Raw genomic sequence first — 17269 nt, forward strand, 5'->3', positions numbered from 1 at the left:
GCGGCTGTGTGTATTTGTAGCATTTCATCTCCGAGGAAGTTATCCCAGAAAGAAGTAAAGCAAGTGTGTAAGTTCATCTCTGAATGTTTGTAAAGCATTCCAGAGTTAAGCTTAACAACCGATATATGGAGCGACTGCTTCTCTATCTCTCCCTCTGCTGCTGCTACTTCAATCATGAAACTGATCAATGATCAGCTGATCGGCTTTTCTGTCGCGAGTCCGTCTCTCTTGTTTGTTTATTGCTCACTTCGCGCCAGAAAGAGGAAACCAGCGGCTGAACAACAGCAGCACGTTTAAGCTTGATAAGCTGTTGTTAGAATTTATTTAATATTACTTTCTACACCAGGATCTTTTTCTACGTAGCTGACGCTGGTAACTGTGCAGGGGCGGATCTAGCAAAGTTTAGCCAGGGGGGCCGATAGGGCACGAACAGGGAAAAGGGGGCACAAAGACATACTTTTCTTTCTTATTCTCATTTAAAATGTCTGGCTTTTAATAAATAATTATCTGAATCTTACATCCAAAGTTTTAATCTGATGTAAAATGTATAGAAGTCCATTACTGTATATAGTAACTATTAAGTCTAATATACCCTAGTAAGCTATAGTACTTCATCATCTGTGCAGTCTGCAATTTTGTTGAAGAAAGATGTTGAATCTATTTAATTATTCTTGAAAAATAACTGATTTCTGTGCATTTTTTTTTCACACTGCATCAAATTATAGTTTATTACGTCAATTAAGCATCATGAGGTGGAGGGTGGGTGGTTCCCTATTTTTTTTTTTTTTTTTTTTTGCTGGGAGTTTTAGAGCCCTATTAGTTAGGTTGCTTACTCTTTAAAATACCAGAATAGGGAGGATGGAGCAGGTTTAAGTTTATTAGATTGATCAGTTTTGCTGAACTATGAAATATTTTGGGTGTAGTGCATTTTTTGCATACAGGTATAACAGAATAGCTTTAGTGTTTTGTTTTGTTTTTAACTTGAGTATGAACTTATACAAAAAGCAAGATATGAAAAAAAAAAAACAGTTTTATTGATTAAAAAACACACTATATCGGATTCATATCGGTATCGGCCGATATCCAAATTTATGATATCGGTATCGGACATAAAAAAGTGGTATCGTGCCATCTCTAATTAAAACCGAAACACTTTTGGCCCCAGGCGCTGGTGTGGAGTCTGGGTGAACTCTTGCGGAGCTGCTGAGCACTTCTACTCAAAGACACCCATTGTGGCGCCTGTAAAATCCCAAGGTACACATTTAAATTATGCACTTTACATCTATTGCATGTGTTGTTACTGCAATGACCTCAATTCCCAACAGAAATGAGATTTAACACTTCCACTTGTACTGGGACAAAGTGAGTCTTGTTACATAAGCATGACAAAGGCATCATCGGTCACTACGACATGCTGTTTACTTTATCCTTTATGTGCCGTAAAGCATAAAACAGGTTGTTAAAGAGGAATCAGTCACGTAGTTGCAATGAATGATGTCTTGCTTCTTTGTACTTCATTATACTGCAGTTTCTATTCGCTTTGTTTATATCTTATTCTGCTCTGAGTTTGGCATTTTGTGTATATTCACAGCACTGAGCAAAGGTTTTGAGTTACTCCTCATCTTTTCATCTGGTGTCCAGGATTTCTGAAGCTTTTTCAAAGTTTTCCTTTGGACACTGGCTGCTTCTTCACTCTTTTTTAGTCCTGTCCTTGTGTCTCACTTGAGTTAGCATATAAAAACATCCTCGCATACACCAAGGCGAAAAGATGCAGGAAGAAGAAAATCTTACGAACCTACACTTTCTACAAATAAATATTTTATAAGGTTATTTACAGTAGCAGAATGCCTATATGCATACATGTAAATGTACCTATACATTTACACATAACCACAAAAACATACAGACAACTCCAAAGCAAAACAAAAAAAAATAAGCATAGCAATTTTGAACTGAGTTACTGGCCATTGTATACAAACCATTAAAGATATAGCTTATCTGACTCATGCTGTGAAAAGTGAGATGTGATTTATAGTGTCATGTTCACAGTGCTATGTAAAGCTTGTTTTTGATGATTCCATAGTTAGTAATGCTTAAATTAGCTAGCTTTGTTTCAAAGCACTCTGAGAAAAGTAGTTTTCTCGTTTGCTCAGCAAAACTGTCTTATATCACATAACTTCTGCAGTATAGCAGGCAATATTTCACATATTGCTTTGAACAGTCAATTAGATTGTATGTACAAAAAGAGTGGAAATAAACATATCAAAAATATCGTTTGTGAAAATAATTAAGAAATCCTACACTGAACATCTAACAAAAACTAAATTAAAATACTTAAAGTGGACCCCTATTTTGTGTCACATATATAGGGTTACAGCTTCTACAGAGTTTCAAATTATGAGGTCAGTATGTGTACAGTAATCCCTGTGAGCCAAAGGCTCAGGGTTTGGACTGCTCTGAACACAGTGTTTGAGCTTTTCGGCTGATGTGTGATGTCAGTGAGAGGAGATACCTGCTGTTTTTGAACAACAGCCAATAGCAGAAAGTTAGCTTAAAGTGGAGAGTTTTAGATAGCTGTTCAGGTCCTGTGTGAAGGCAAATCATAAGATGAATTAAGCTTATTTTAAACATTAGGCCATGCAAAGCTACTTTAGCAGAATCCAAGACCAAAAATTTGAAACTGGAGATCAGTACAAAAGGTCCTCTTTAACCCAGGCCTCGAAAATATATTTTTGTCAGCATCTGGCCAATTCAGAAATGTATTCCGTCTTCCATCTTCTTTGCATGGGTAAAACTAACAGTCCGCTTCCTGTCCTTGTGTACAGAGGCCACTCTACAAGCCTTATCTATTCACCACTTGTCGTCTCGGTATCCTGTCTTCAAAATAACTCCAAATCCTCCCCGGGCAATCGTCTCACCCTCCTTTTCTTGAGGTAACACAGGCTCAAAGATACACAAACTAACAAGAACCCAGACAAAACACACGGACTGTTCACACTCCCGGCATCTGCAACAACAAATGGGCACTTTTCCTCCTTCATAACACATGTAAGAAACACTTGGCCCTTTGCTACATTCAGAAAATAAGGGTTACAGTAAATTGCCTCGTATATTTACATTAAAAAAGCAAACTTTAAAATACAACGGGTTGCTAAAGATTAAACGCTTATGACCTCTTAACAAAGTCACATTTCAAATACGAGCTGTTAGCGGATTTTCTGATGTCCTGAAAGGAATGAAAAATAAAATAAAATAAAGTGAAACCACTGATGGCTATGATATTATATATCATATCATTAAAATACTATCAATATGTAGAGCTAGTTGCAACACTGAGAGCTTGGCTGTTTATTACAGCTACCAGGGGCACATCAGCAATATAATATAATATAATATAATATAACCAGCTCGCACTGGAACGGTTCGCAGCCGAGTGTGAAGCAGCGGGAATGAGGATCAGCACCTCCAAATCCGAGGCCATGGTTCTCAGCCGGAAAAGGGTGGAGTGCCCACTCCGGGTCGGGGATGAGTTCCTGCCCCAAGTGGAGGAGTTCAAGTATCTCGGGGTCTTGTTTGCGAGTGATGGGAGAAGGGAGCCGGAGATCGACAGACGGATTGGGGCTGCGGCTGCAGTAATGCGGATGTTGCACCGGTCCGTCGTGGTGAAGAGGGAGCTGAGTGTAAAAGCGAAGCTCTCAATTTACCGGTCGATCTACGTCCCTACCCTCACCTATGGCCACGAGCTGTGGGTAGTGACCGAAAGAACGAGATCGCGGATACAAGCGGCAGAAATGAGCTTCCTCCGAAGGGTGGCTGGCCTCTCCCTTAGAGATAGGGTGAGAAGTTCGGCCATCCGGGAGGGGCTCAGAGTAGAGCAGCTGCTGCTCCACATCGAAAGGAGCCAGCTGAGGTGGTTCGGGCATCTGACAAGGATGCCCCCTGGGCGCCTCCTGGGTGAGGTGTTCCAGGCATGTCCCACCGGGAGGAGGCCCCGGGGCGGACCCAGGACACGCTGGAGAGATTATATCTCTCGGCTGGCCTGGGAACGCCTTGGTATTCCCCCGGACAAGGTGGCTGGGGAGAGGGAGGTCTGGGCCTCTTTGCTTAGGCTGCTGCCCCCGCGACCCGACCCCGGACAAAGCGGATGACGATGGATGGATGGATGGATGGATAATATAATATATATGTATATAAAAACCACTGAACGATGACTTTTACTTTTGAAGGAAATTTTACTTATAATGGGAATACTTATCTACACCGATTCAATTCAATTTTATTTATATAGCGCCAAATCACAACAACAGTCGCCTCAGATTTGACATATTTATATTGCACATATTATGTGAGTCATAATAAAAATGAATAAAGAAAAAGAAAAAAAGAAGATGAGAAAGACGAACATGAGGAGCCTGTAGAGAATTTACAGAGCTTGTCTTGGAAAAGCAAAATATATTTGGCACAACAGTGCATTCAGATCATACTTTTGATTGCAAAAGATGGTAGACAGTACATCTTGTTAAAAAAACAACAACCCAAAAACCAAACCATAATTAAAAATAAAGTGTCCTGGAGTCCATAAGAAATGCTATAAAGAATTATAACTGCAAACTGAACCACTTATGGCTATAATGCAATACTAGTTTTCCTTATTTAAAGGATCTGGATTTTTCTTCATTAAATCAAGTCTACTATTTGAAACTTCTGTGAATACGACCACTGACCACTTTTCATTTTTAAACAACATGTTTAAACAACAGATTGGAAGTTAATCATAAACAAATTAACACACCATTCTTAAATCCATAAGACATTCCAGGGACAATCGTGTACTGTGAGATGCTGCTTACCAAAGACATTTAGGGCCATCTTGATTCTAAGATAATAATGATGATGATGAACAATTAGGCAACAGATCCAAATTTCCACCCTCTCAGTTTAAATCCTGAAAGAGAAGAGGACACAAGCGGAACAAGGTGAGAGTGCAGCCGCAGCTGGAGGTGAGCTACCCGGGTCAGAGTAAAACCAGCTGAGTAATCAGCCACAATAACAGATAACCACGGTATATAAGAAAGCTAACGTTAGCGGATTCACTTTAGTTGGTAGGCTGTCCTGGAGGATAAGGCGGCGCTGGTGGACCCTTTTCTTTTAAAGTTACACTGTGAAGACAAAGCATTTGCTTCGTAGCAAAATAAAAGTGCAACAAACACGGCTCCCAACAATGTGAGAACACACGCTGGTTTTAGTAGCCCAAAGGTTAGCCAATAAGACGTGGTACTCACATCCCCATTCTACCTTATAGTCGCCATCTTGCTGGGTCACGTGATCAGTCTCACCCTCTCTCCCTCTCGCTTTCTCTCTCTCTGTCGCTCTCTCGCTCTCTCGTAACTATGGCAACAGACCTGGCTGATGCTGCTTCGTGGCAAAGAAAGACGTCGTCGATGTGGGGCTGAGGTTTTCTTTTCGCCTCGTAGAATTAGTATTTGCTTTTATTGGTTGTCGTGGAATGCGACAAGTGCAATGAAAAAGTGAAAGAGAGAACCAACCACAAGAATATGAGCTTGTTCAACCAATTTATACCGCTTTCGTGAGCAGTACATATGGTACACATATAAAAACAGTTGTTCTGCCGGAAAGCCTCGTGGCCGGTTAGCTCAGTTGGTTAGAGCGTGGTGCTAATAACGCCAAGGTCGCGGGTTCGATCCCCGTACGGGCCATTTCCAGCTTTTGTTTTTTTTTTTTTCCCCAAAAAACCCCCTTTGATTTTAATTATAACAAATCATTTTTTCAACCTAATAAAAAAAAGAATGTAAACCATCGCTGTTAGGTGAAATGATAGAAAAAACTCAAAAAATTCGACATTAAATTGTAAAAATTGTCAAATTAAAGTGAAAAATTTGTATGAAGTCTCCATTGTGTTGTAGTCCTTACTAGTAGTTGTGTAATTCTGTAATTTCCCATTACCCATTGTGTAATTTTGGATTATCTTCAATATTGATATAAAATTCAAATGTTTTAATCTAAGCAATGTTGCTCATTGTGAGAAACAAACCAATGGCCAACACCTTAAGTTACTCAGGCCGTGCGATGGCGCTGCTGAGCCGCCCAAGTTGCATTTTCTCTCCCTGACACCACCACCACCAGTGCCGGGGCGCACGGAGCGCTGGAGGCGGTGTGTGTTGCTCTTTATTGTTCCAGTAGAAAGCTCAGTGCGCGGCTTCCCACATTTGTCTGAATGGCTGCCGCGGACAAACCACGTCCCACCTGAGAGGGAGCGGTTCAGCTGCAAGCAAGAGGAGCACCGCGTTCAAAACTTACAGCGTGGATTTTACCATCTGCGGTGGACATAAAAAGCTCTCACGGACGCACATTCAGTGGATCCTGGAGGAAGAGGGGGGGTAAGGAAACCGTGCCATCCGGATTGTGAAGCGAGCTTAAACGCAGTGTTTCTGGTATTCCTCGCACAGTAGGTGCAGATTCAGACACCTTTACTGCATTATGTAGACCAGTTTCTAGGAATAGGAGTCGTTGCTTTTTTAAAATGCAACAGTGGGTTAAGCGCGATGAGTCCGATATCTTAAGTCTAAGCTCGCTTCGATTGCAGCCACCAGTCTGTTCGTTTTCCTAATCGGCTGAGCTTTAGGAGGTCCAGCAGAGCTTCTGTTACTGTAAGCTTAAAGATAGACGAGGATATGCTCCTCCGATTACTGCTACATAAAACTTCAAGATTATTATAGTTTTAACACTTTAATCTTGAATATTTTCCACTTTATTAGTAATTCCAGTATTTTGTATTAATAATGCCACACACACATGCACACACCAGCTCAGTCCCTGGACTGTGAGCAGGTTGCCTTGGCCTACTGACATCTTTGCCCTGGGCTAAAGGATTACTCTGCTAACCCACATTGTAGGGTTCTCTCTGCCAACTGTACTCTGTACTGTATGAGTACGTCTCTAAATGTGGCTCGTCGAAGTGTGCGTGCGCGTGCGCGCGCGTGCACCTAACAAAGCTGCTAGTTGATCTTTGGTGTTCTCAGAGACAATCCCCCTTTCACAGTGTGCACCTTTTAGGTGTCACAATCAGCTGGTAAACAAATCCCCTCCCTTTATTGATTTCTGAGAGACACATACTCTTCTTGGACCCCCTCCATCTTTCAGCATGAGGTCACAGGGTCAGCATCCATGATCAACAATGGTTGGGTGCTCAGGTGGAAATGCTGCCTGTTTGGTTTTGCAATCAGTATGACATGGTATTGATTGCCACGTGGTGTTGATGTTGCACTCCATTTCTTGCCCACACATACACACACAATACAATCTCTCCTGAGGGCAGTAGAGCAGCTTAATGGCTCAGCAGGTGGATGGTGTCACCTTGGTGGAGTCAAGCCCAGCCACTGATCTGTCAAGGAGCGCAGGTGTAGCGGGCTCGCTGTGTCATAGCCTTGATCTCACCCTCGCCAATGCTTGTCGGCTTGGGTGTCATTTTTCACTCGACTCATGTAGAATACACAGAGTGAAAATGTACACAACAAACAACACTGTCAGGTAATGGATCCCCTTTAGTGTTCATTGGCTTAGTGCATGTATTAGTTTTATTGTGTGAGTTTCGGGGGTGGGGTTAGGGGTGGGTGTAAATATATGGGACATAATCTGGAAGCAAGATCCACTTGCTTAGCTGTTTCCACACCTTCCCACCATATGTCGCTACTCAGGATGCCCTCACCAGAACACACAGGGATTTTTTTTTCTGCACAAAACAATGCTCAGTATGCACCTTCCGACTGACCTACTGACTGATAGTTGCGTGCATGTGTAGTCACCAAAAGATGGACATAGCAACATAACATCAGCCACTGTTTTTTAAGCCTTAAAAATGTTCCCAGTGCTAGTTATTTGGAGCTTTTTTTGGAACTGAATTAACAGCTAGCTCTAAATAGCTCTGTTATCAAGATGCATCTGTAGAGTTTAAGGGCATGTCATACAGACACAATATCTGTTAAGCATCAGCTCTAACCAACACTGATGCGCAGACTTCATGAACTAGGGGTAACACACAAAAAGCCATGTCATTTGTCAAATATTTGTCATTCATTAAAAAAAGAGCTTCTGACATGATGGAGAAGTATCAGTGATCAGTGACTCCAGTTCAGTTTCTTGGGCTTATTTTTTAACAATATATTCCTTACAGTTTTTGTGAAAGATTTATGTTGCTTGTAATTCTGTAAATTCAACAATTTTAACATTGAAGTTGGAGGTTCTGATCCAAGAAAATCCTGATACAGTGGTATGCGAACAGCTAAGTAGGGAATAATTCAAACATATTTACCACTAGAGCCTATGTCTCAAGTACTTGGAAAGAAGGCAAATAGAGTTCTTTTGGTATGTGAACATGTTTTCATGTTCACATACCAAAGTAAAGAAGCCTCTTGGAAGAAAGAGGCTTCTTTAGTTCTATAACAACCTATGGAGAGTCCCTGGTATATAACCCTTAGTTTTCACATCCAATGGTTCTTTTACTCTGATTCAAATCAGTTGATGAGTTTGTAAACTTGTAGCTTTTCCCTGTAATTTGACTTCTTTTTACACAGAGTAGAATCCAAGTGAACTAAAATGCATCACAGTCAAAGGAGCTTGCAAAGAAAAGCGTCTGGACTTCTTTAAGTTACTTGAAGACGTTTCACCTCTCATCCGAGAAGCTTCTTCAGTTCTAAGGTCAAATGGTGGAGAGTCCCAGATATAAACCTAGTGGGAGTAACCCCCCACAGAGGGACAAAAGGACCCCCTGATGATCCTCTAATCGCCTTAGCCAAGGTGTGAAACTGGGTGTGGGTCCCAATCAGCCAGAGTTTCGGGTGAGTTCATTGTGAAACCTGGCCCCACCTTATCATGCGAATTCCTGAGATGACCTGGATGACTGAGAACCTTCACAGACATAAAATGCATCACTACAAACCAGATGAGAATGTTATTGGCCATATGTGTCCGGAGAGGGGAGCAACAAAAGTAAATGCAGGGAAAGGGTCCTGTGTTGATCTCCTATTAGAGAACATGTAGAATTTACATTTTCATTTGACTGCGAGTTGCTAGCCTATACATACCTTTCCACTTCTATAGTACCTTGCTGCATCCCAGAATGCAAAGCATACGTGGCTATGGGAAATTTTTCTGTAGCTCAAACTTACAACGTATTAGAGATGGACCGATCCGATATTACGTATCGGTATCGGTCCGATACTGACCTAAATTACTGGATCGGATATCGGAGAAAAATAAAAAATGTAATCCGATCCATTAAATATCACGAAAGCACCTCACAAAACTTGCAACACGCTGTAACTCACCTCAGAACATTAGCACGTCGGAGCAGTATGCATCACGTGATAGAGCGGCTGTGGCATGCGGGACCTGTCGGTGGTCTGGATAGCATGTGGAGCTTCGCTAGGAACCCGGCATTTCATCTCTGACAAAGTTATCCCCGAGAGAAGTAAAGCAAGTGTGTAAGTCCATCTCTGAATGTTTGTAAAGCATTCCTGCGTTAAGCTTAACAAGCGACTGCCTCTTCTTGCTGCTACTTCAATCGTGAAACTGCTTAAATGATCAGCTGATCGGCTTTTCTGTGCGAGTCCGTGTCTCTTGTTTGCTTTTGGCCCACTTTGCACCAGACAGAGGAAACCAGCGGCTGAACAACAGCAGCACGTTTAAGCTTGATCAGCTGTTGTTAGAATTTATTTATTATTACTTTCTACTCCAGGATCTTTTTCTACGTAGCTGACGCTGGTAACTGTGCAGGGGCGGATCTAGCAAAGTTTAGCCAGGGGGGCCGATAGGGCATTAACAGGGAAAAGAGGGCACAAAGACATACTTTTCTTTCTTATTCTCATTTAAAATGTCTCGCTTTTAATTATTTAATATTTATCTGAATCTTACACCCAAAGTTTTAATCTGATGTAAAATGTATAGAAGTCCATTATTGTATATAGTAACTGTTAAGTCTAATATACCCTAGTAAGTTATAGTACTTTTTCCTTTGGGAAGGTACCATCTGTGCAGTCTGCAATTTTGTTGAAGAAAGATGTTGAATCTATTTAATATTTCTTGAAAAATAATTGATTTCTGTGTATTTTTTTTCACACTGCATCAAATTAAGGTTGATTACATCGATTAAGCATCATGAGGTGGAGCGTGAAGGGTGGTTCCCTATTTTTTATTTATTTATTTTTGTTGTTGCTGGGAGTTGGAACCCTATTAGTTAGGTTGCTTAATATTTATGCTAAGTACTCTTTAAAATACCAGAATAGGGAGGATGGTGTAGGTTTAAGTTTATTAGATTGATCAGTATTGCTGAACTATGAAATTTTTTTTTTTGCATACAGGTATAACAGAATAGCTTTAGTGTAGTTGTTGTTTTAAACTTGAGTATGAACTTATACAAAATGCAGCAAGATATTTAAAAAACAGTTTTGTTGATTAAAAAACACTATATCGGATTCATATCGGTATCGGCAGATATCCAAATTTATGATATCGGTATCGGTATCGGACATAAAAAAGTGGTATCGTGCCATCTCTACAACGTATACCTGGTATTTGATTCTGATTGAGGTGTGATCACATTCACACCATAAATGAACCGCTTTGGAATGGGTTACAGTCTGAATTTGAATTTTGGAGACTTTAGCTATGTTCCAATAACCTTGGAAGTCAGAACTCTAGAATGACTTCACTTCCTAGCTAGTGTGTTCCAACAGTAAAGTCAGAAAAGCAAGAAAATCAGGATTTGTTTTGGTTTTTAGCATTGTAGAGCCATTCATGTATGACTAGCTATACAGCATATTTGTTTGTCGGAACTTAAAAACACGCCTGTGGCACACGCATGGATAGAGCCTAGTCAGTGCTCTGCATATGGCTTGTTTAGCGAGTCATGAATATACAACGGCGGCAGTCCAGATTAAAAATTTTACAGTTTTACTGCTTGTACATTAACTGCTGCCATCTTGTATTATTCATTCTTGATTGTTGGGGTTGCTTTGACTTTCTGAGTAGGAAATTCAAGTTAAGGGGGCATTCCAGATTAAACTGGGAACTCAGAAATTTTGATTTCTGACTTGATCTGGAACTCAGCATTAGTCCCACCCTACCATCATGTCTGCTATTCTGGTCATATGATTCAAGGTTTGAGTGGGGCTAAATCACCTGTGAAAGGGATCCCAGGACTGCACTGTAGCACGCTGATTGCTGGTGAGCTACCACAGAGGTGGTCAAAGTCAAAGTCCTTCTATGAGCAAGTCTGGTATCATGGGCATCTTAGTAACGCCTCTGGGCCATTATTTTGGCGGTTACTTTGAAGCACTATCTAAATGAGCTTTCATTTAAGTTACCACAGGAAATCAAAACTACTTGTGTAGTTTTGATTGCTGACGTTATCCACCAAATAAGGTTTTATAAATCCTTTCTCATGGATCTTTGAGGGCCATATCGCTCTCTTGCTATCTCTGGTATTGGACATATGTGTTATGCCACTAGCAGGATATCTGTAATATCCTGATATAACTGTGATAGGAAAAAGTAACTGAGGCCAGAGATTATGTGCTAGTTAGTCTTTTAAATTTGTGTGGGCAGTACTTCCATGAATATTTTCAGGTTTGGGACTGTTTGTCAAACAAAGACGTTTAAAGATTTCCACAGACATTTCAAGGAATGTGTAACACTTTTTTTCCCCGGCATGCATATTCTAATTTTTTTATAAATTACATTATGATCAAATGATTGTGTTATGACTATGCTGATCCAACCTTATGAGGTGAGGCAAGTGGGTCCTTACTATTTGTAAATGTTTGTATTATTCAGAGTTTTTCTGAGAATATTACCCCAGCTCTACCGTGTTACTTTCTCTCTACAGTGGCCCTGACACAGTGCTGTTTAAATATGACTGCAAAGCTTCCTTCATTAGCCTAGCAGTGCACCTGTGTTAGTTTCATCTTGTGATCAGTGATCCTTTTTCACAGCACAGTTTCTGCTGCTCCTTTTGTCAATAATTTAGCTTTTTTTTTAACCAGCACACTCATCAGTCTGTGTACAGACTTCCAGCTTCTTGCATCTCATTTGGCCTTGACATTTTAACCAAACTGCTGATTGCTAGACCTGTTTCACAGCCGACTGACTCTTCCCATTGTGCAAGCTTACACAGATTATGTAATGTCAGACTTCTCACTTCAAAAATGACAAAGCGTTATCTAATTTTTTAACAGATTGGGGTCAGAGTTGGTAATCCTTTGTATGAAAACGATCTGAATCAAATTGGTAACTTTTCTCCCTGTATGACATAAGGCTGTCTCTCATGCACTTGCAATCACATCCGATTCTCTTAGCTTGGCTTCCCTCTGGCAAACTCTTGGGAAACTTTCAGCTAGTTCAAAGCCTGGTTGAGAGGCCTAGGTTCCCCTGAGTTAAAGCCCCACTGCTGGAAGCTCCCACAGTAGCTTCCTTTGTGCCTGCATGAGCAGCTTGCTCTGTATTCCTCTCTTGCACAACAAAACTCCATGTATAATTCTCCCAGGCTCTAAAGAGGAGATGATGAAATCCCAGCTTCCAAATTCCCTCTTTCTAGATTTAATTGGTGGTGAATTTGATTGTCAGTTTAACATGTAGTGTGTTATTATCAAGGTTCCGATTTCTTTTATGATGGTGAAGTCATTGAAATCATTCATGGAAGAATCTGTATTATTTTTATTTTAGTTCCCAGTAGATTCCTTATGTGAGCTTTTCTTTAAAAGACTGAAGACATGCAGACAACAAATCAGCTCTGCTGCCTGCAGAATATCAGCTGGGCAATTGATACGTCATTGTCAGTGAATTATTAGAGCTATAAAACTGGTTTTTGACTTGGGTAATACAGGGAGCTTTAAGTTTGTAGTTTTAAAATATGTAACATTGTTTTGTCAAGCAGGACAGTGGCATGTAAGTTTTACTATAGCTTAAAGGAAGGTGTTGGTCACTGTCTCAGTGCTTCCAGCCGTTACAGCTACCAGTGAACAACTGCATGGCACTTTCATTTCATTGCAGAAGTGGTTGACAGAAACAAAGGAGTGTTCCCACTGGTGTAATGAGTAACTTGAATGTCAGATCCCTTTTTATTGTCAGGTCACTTCCTTGGTACGTCTCCAGTTTCAGGTTTTGTGACTGAGGTGTAGAGAAGCAGTAACCTGTGTGTTCATGTGAAGGGATTACTAAGGATGGTGCTGTTTTTTTGTTTTTCTTTTCTATTGCAGTGTGGTGTTATTAGCCTGGTTATTTCTGTGGGGGAAAAAAATCACCTCAACTGTTCTGGGGTCAATTTTGAAATAAAGGTTTGATAAGGTTTGAATGATCATGAAAGAAATAAGACAGATGTCGAAGTTTCTTTATTTTGACCAACAGTTCAAAATGTTAAGATGTGGCAGCCAAAGTAGGAAGTGCCACTAACTGTAGTTCCTCTAGTGCCCATTTGAGGCCGTTTCCAAAAGTGGGTCAATCCCCATAGGGTCCCATGTTAAAATACCGGCTTTACAGAATACAGCAACTAATACAGCCCTCTACAACCAACTTATCCCTTTGTTACATCTGTGCGAAGTCTAAGTTTTCTTATAACTCAGCTGTTGAAGCTTAAAGTTTGGGGCCTTTCTGCTTTGACTGACAGGAACCATAATAGCCCTATTCAGAGGACTAGTACTTATTCGAACTGAGTGTACTTGGTTTCAGTCGTTTTCCATTATGATTGAGTACACCCTAATGTGCATGGATGGGGTCATTATCGAACATGGCTGAAAGTCCATTTCAGTCAGTGTATGTGGCACAAACACAACACAACAATGTAGGACATCAATTTTATACCTGCTGCTCAGTGTATGGCTTTTTGTTGACTTGTTGACATCATATTTTTAGAGCATTTCAGATCGCTTGGAACCCCGGCCAAGTAGGTGCTAAAAACGGACCTGGTCCCAGGTACTACCACCTAATAGAAAACCCTAAAAGGCTAATCGAGTCCAGCCAAGTACTTAATAGTGGAAAAGGGTTATAATACCATTACAGACAGCTGCAACAGGTGTTGTTAGACTAACTCGATTCACTTACCTGGATTTCTCAACCACATCTGTGATGCTGGTGCCTTTTTGTAACATTTTTATTGTGGTTTATTGCAAAAACTATGACTGTGCTTTTGTGAATAACATTCAAGGATTTTGTCTGCATACCTTGCTTGCCTAAATATTTTGACATCTGGCTCAAAAAATTCACTCAACCTGTACTTTATCCCCAAACTAGATACTCGTCACAGTGGCTTCACCACAGTGTCCTGTCCTCGTAAAACCACAAATTATACATCAGTTTGATTCTCCAGATTTGGGCAAAGGAAAGCTGTATTTTTCAGGCACATTTATAGGAGTCTTTGGAACAGGACAGCTCCCATCAAGCCTATGACACACTGTATTTGCTCTTGAATTATGGGCCCGGCATTGGAAGTGGTGAATGAAGCTCACATAGTTGGGGTGGATGTTTGCCATGGTGGAGTCTCCCTGCTAACTGCACCACTCAAATATTTACAACAAACTGTTTATCCGGATGCAGAGTTGTTGGTGAAAAGGAAACAACAGATTTGATTTGATTTTTTCCACTGCAGCTTAGTGGATGACTCATAGTTTACAGTCACACTACATCTGTTGTGTGATAATAATGATCAATTATGTTGACCTTGAACAAGAAGCTGTGTTTTCTAAATGATGTTTACTACTGGGTTAGAAGTGGACATTGATGTCATGATTTATTGACAAGAAATGCCTCTGTACATGATCTCTCTCTTTTTTTTTTAATATTTAATTTTTCTCCAGACACAAACCTCAAAGTCTGCTGAGCATTGCTGGAAACGCTGGATAATTGATCCTGTGTGTTAGTGTGTCAGGGCAGCGCAGCACTGTGTTACCCTCGTCCTTTGCCCCCCACCCTGACTGTCTTCTAAAACATTCCTCAGCTGTGATATCACCAGCAGTCCTGAGGGGTTATTTACTGTCTGAGGTTGAGGTTTATCAAGTGTGGGATGGAGGTGGGGGTGTTGTGTAATTGAATGAAAGCAAAGGGGGTGAGGGGCACAGATTGAGTGTCTTTGTGCGTTCTCAGACCGTATCTCATCTGCCCTACTTGTGACGCTTTATTCAAGTCTGAACTGGCCTTAAACAGAGCTCTGTGAATAGCTCATAGGAAATCCCAACTTCATGCTCTGCAGCTGGGATACATGAGTGTCTAGCTAGGTGTGAGCAAGTCTGTCTGATTCTGTCTGAAGTTTATGCTATGTATGCACTCATTTCATCACTATAGTCAATAAATAAATAAAGCTCATCACTAAAGAACTCAGATTAAATGTCTTTTGGTTTGTACATTGGGTAAGACCAATTTAAAGCAAAGATTGGATAAATATGGGAAGACATTTCACACATTTCTTGAAGTAATTAAACTCTTACTCCCTTTCTTTTCTTTTCTTTTTAAATAAGGTGCACAGGTCCTTTATTTTCATGTTTCAAGAATAACCTCCAGTTATTCAAGAGATCTCTCAGGTTTGCATTAATGCAGTTTGGCCTGTGTTTCTTTAAATGCTAATGACGTTTTTAGTCCTTCAGACACCCACAAAAGGGATTTAGAATTCCTATAAAAGCAGTATCAGGATGCCTTTTAAGGAAATTGTGCATGCAGATTTACTAACACACAGGATGTGATGCAACTGTACTGTTTATAGTGAGGGCCCAAAGCATACAAAGAGACAAACTCCAATCCCACATTTTCAGAAAATTCTCTTTTCTTTCTCCACTAGACGTGAACAGAGGTCCCTGCAGCTCGATAGCCTCTTACTGTAAGGTCTGTCATCATGGTCGAACCAGCCGACAGGTCGTCCACAGCCGGGCAGAGGCTGGGTGCTCCTGAAAGCTTTGGAGTGTCCACCCTAGAGCCAGGTCTGCGCCCTCCTGCTCAGCCTCCAGGACGCCAAGTCTCCATGAGGGTGCAGATGCTTGATGACACACAGGAAGTCTTCCAAATATCGGTGAGTAACATAATGTTGGATTATTGCAGGCATACTTTAGTGATCCAGAGGGATTTAAAATAAACATGTGGGAAGTGAAGAGTGGATGTGTGAGGTTTGCACACATCTTACTGTCCATGAAAATATCCACAGCAGTGGTTGTGATGGGAGTAAAACAGGTGTTCAGCTTGGTAGAACCTTCTTGTGTGTTGTTATTGCAAATAAGCAGTGCATGAGTTTAGTTTCTTTCCATTAACCCATCAAATTTCCATATTTGTTTTTGTTTGTTTGTTTGTTTGTTTTTGTTGTTTTGCTTTTTAAAATATTTACATGCTTTCATTTCATTTGGTAAATGGACTGGGACTTACACTTTTCACTACAAGCAACATTCACTCATGGATGGATGACTTGAGAGCAAGTCTGGGTTCAATATCAAGATGAGGGATACTTCAGTTGTATTGGCCCTGTTGGTTGGCGATCCACTGGCATTTCACTATTGCATTTCACGATAACTGTGTAACTGTCTGTGCTGCTCTGTACTTGGTGGAGGATGTGCTTCCAAAGCGCCCCTGTTATAAAACCATCGCTGCTCTTGGGTAGCACAAAAGCCTCAAAGAATAAACCTGTGCTTCTGTTCAGAATGTGCAAAATGACTTTCATAGTCTTTTTTTAGATTTTTGGCATCACAAAAAGGAAGCATTTGCAGAGTGACATTATTGCCTTCAATGTTCAGATAAGATATTGGTTTGTTTCCTTAAGCCTCTCTCCATTTTCTCTTCATCTAAGCATGTGTTTGTCATTTATTTATTACCCTCTTGCTAAACTGTCACTTTATTAACTGATACAAGCAGAAAAGGAGGGTAAAATATTAAACTATTTTTCCACAGTCCCCATGGAATTCATCTCCAGTTTTTGCTCCATAGAGATGGTTCATTTTGTTCCATCCACCTTGAGTCTTATCTTCAATCTCCACTTCCTTGTGATACACGGGAAGTGGGACAGAAGCCAGCTTCCTGTCCGAGCACACCACACCTACAGACTCCTGTTTTGGCTTTGCAGACAGAGGCAGACTTTATTCTGTTTTTTTTGACTACTTCCCAGCAGCTTGTGTTTTTCTAAACACTAAGCCTGCTCCCCTTTTTATAAAAAGATTGCTGTTATGGCATGTGTATATGTAGTAAGCAGTCCTGCATTTGTCCTGTGTTCCTAAGTTTTCATTTTCTT

The 17269-nt window shown here is 40.7% G+C and overlaps 2 protein-coding genes and 1 non-coding gene across 7 annotated transcripts in view; 2 read left to right on the top strand and 1 right to left on the bottom strand.

Moving 5' to 3' along the window:
* LOC113016384 (N-chimaerin) overlaps positions 1–5365 on the bottom strand; it is a 31861-nt gene extending 26496 nt beyond the window's left edge. Inside the window, exons 1-2 of one of the 3 annotated variants that reach the window (XM_026159184.1) lie at positions 5283–5365; positions 4851–4945 (exon numbers count right to left, since the gene is read on the bottom strand). In XM_026159184.1, the coding sequence (XP_026014969.1) occupies positions 4851–4869 (19 nt within the window). In that variant the 5' untranslated portion in view covers positions 4870–4945; positions 5283–5365. The other 2 variants (XM_026159186.1, XM_026159185.1) reach the window with 2 other exon arrangements.
* A 278-nt stretch (positions 5366–5643) lies between these two features.
* trnai-aau (transfer RNA isoleucine (anticodon AAU)) lies at positions 5644–5717 on the top strand. The gene has a single exon. It is a non-coding gene; the product is annotated as a tRNA-Ile (tRNA).
* A 366-nt stretch (positions 5718–6083) lies between these two features.
* Positions 6084–17269, top strand: part of LOC113016867 (FERM, ARHGEF and pleckstrin domain-containing protein 1-like) — a 71495-nt gene continuing 60309 nt past the window's right edge. For all 3 annotated transcript variants that reach the window (XM_026160024.1, XM_026160027.1, XM_026160026.1), the window contains exons 1-2: positions 6084–6398; positions 15839–16066. In XM_026160024.1, the coding sequence (XP_026015809.1) occupies positions 15893–16066 (174 nt within the window). In that variant the 5' untranslated portion in view covers positions 6084–6398; positions 15839–15892. The remainder of the gene's footprint in view (positions 6399–15838; positions 16067–17269) is intronic.

Source organism: Astatotilapia calliptera, chromosome 23 (assembly GCF_900246225.1).
Source record: "Astatotilapia calliptera chromosome 23, fAstCal1.2, whole genome shotgun sequence".
NCBI classification, from domain to species: Eukaryota; Metazoa; Chordata; class Actinopteri; order Cichliformes; family Cichlidae; genus Astatotilapia; species Astatotilapia calliptera.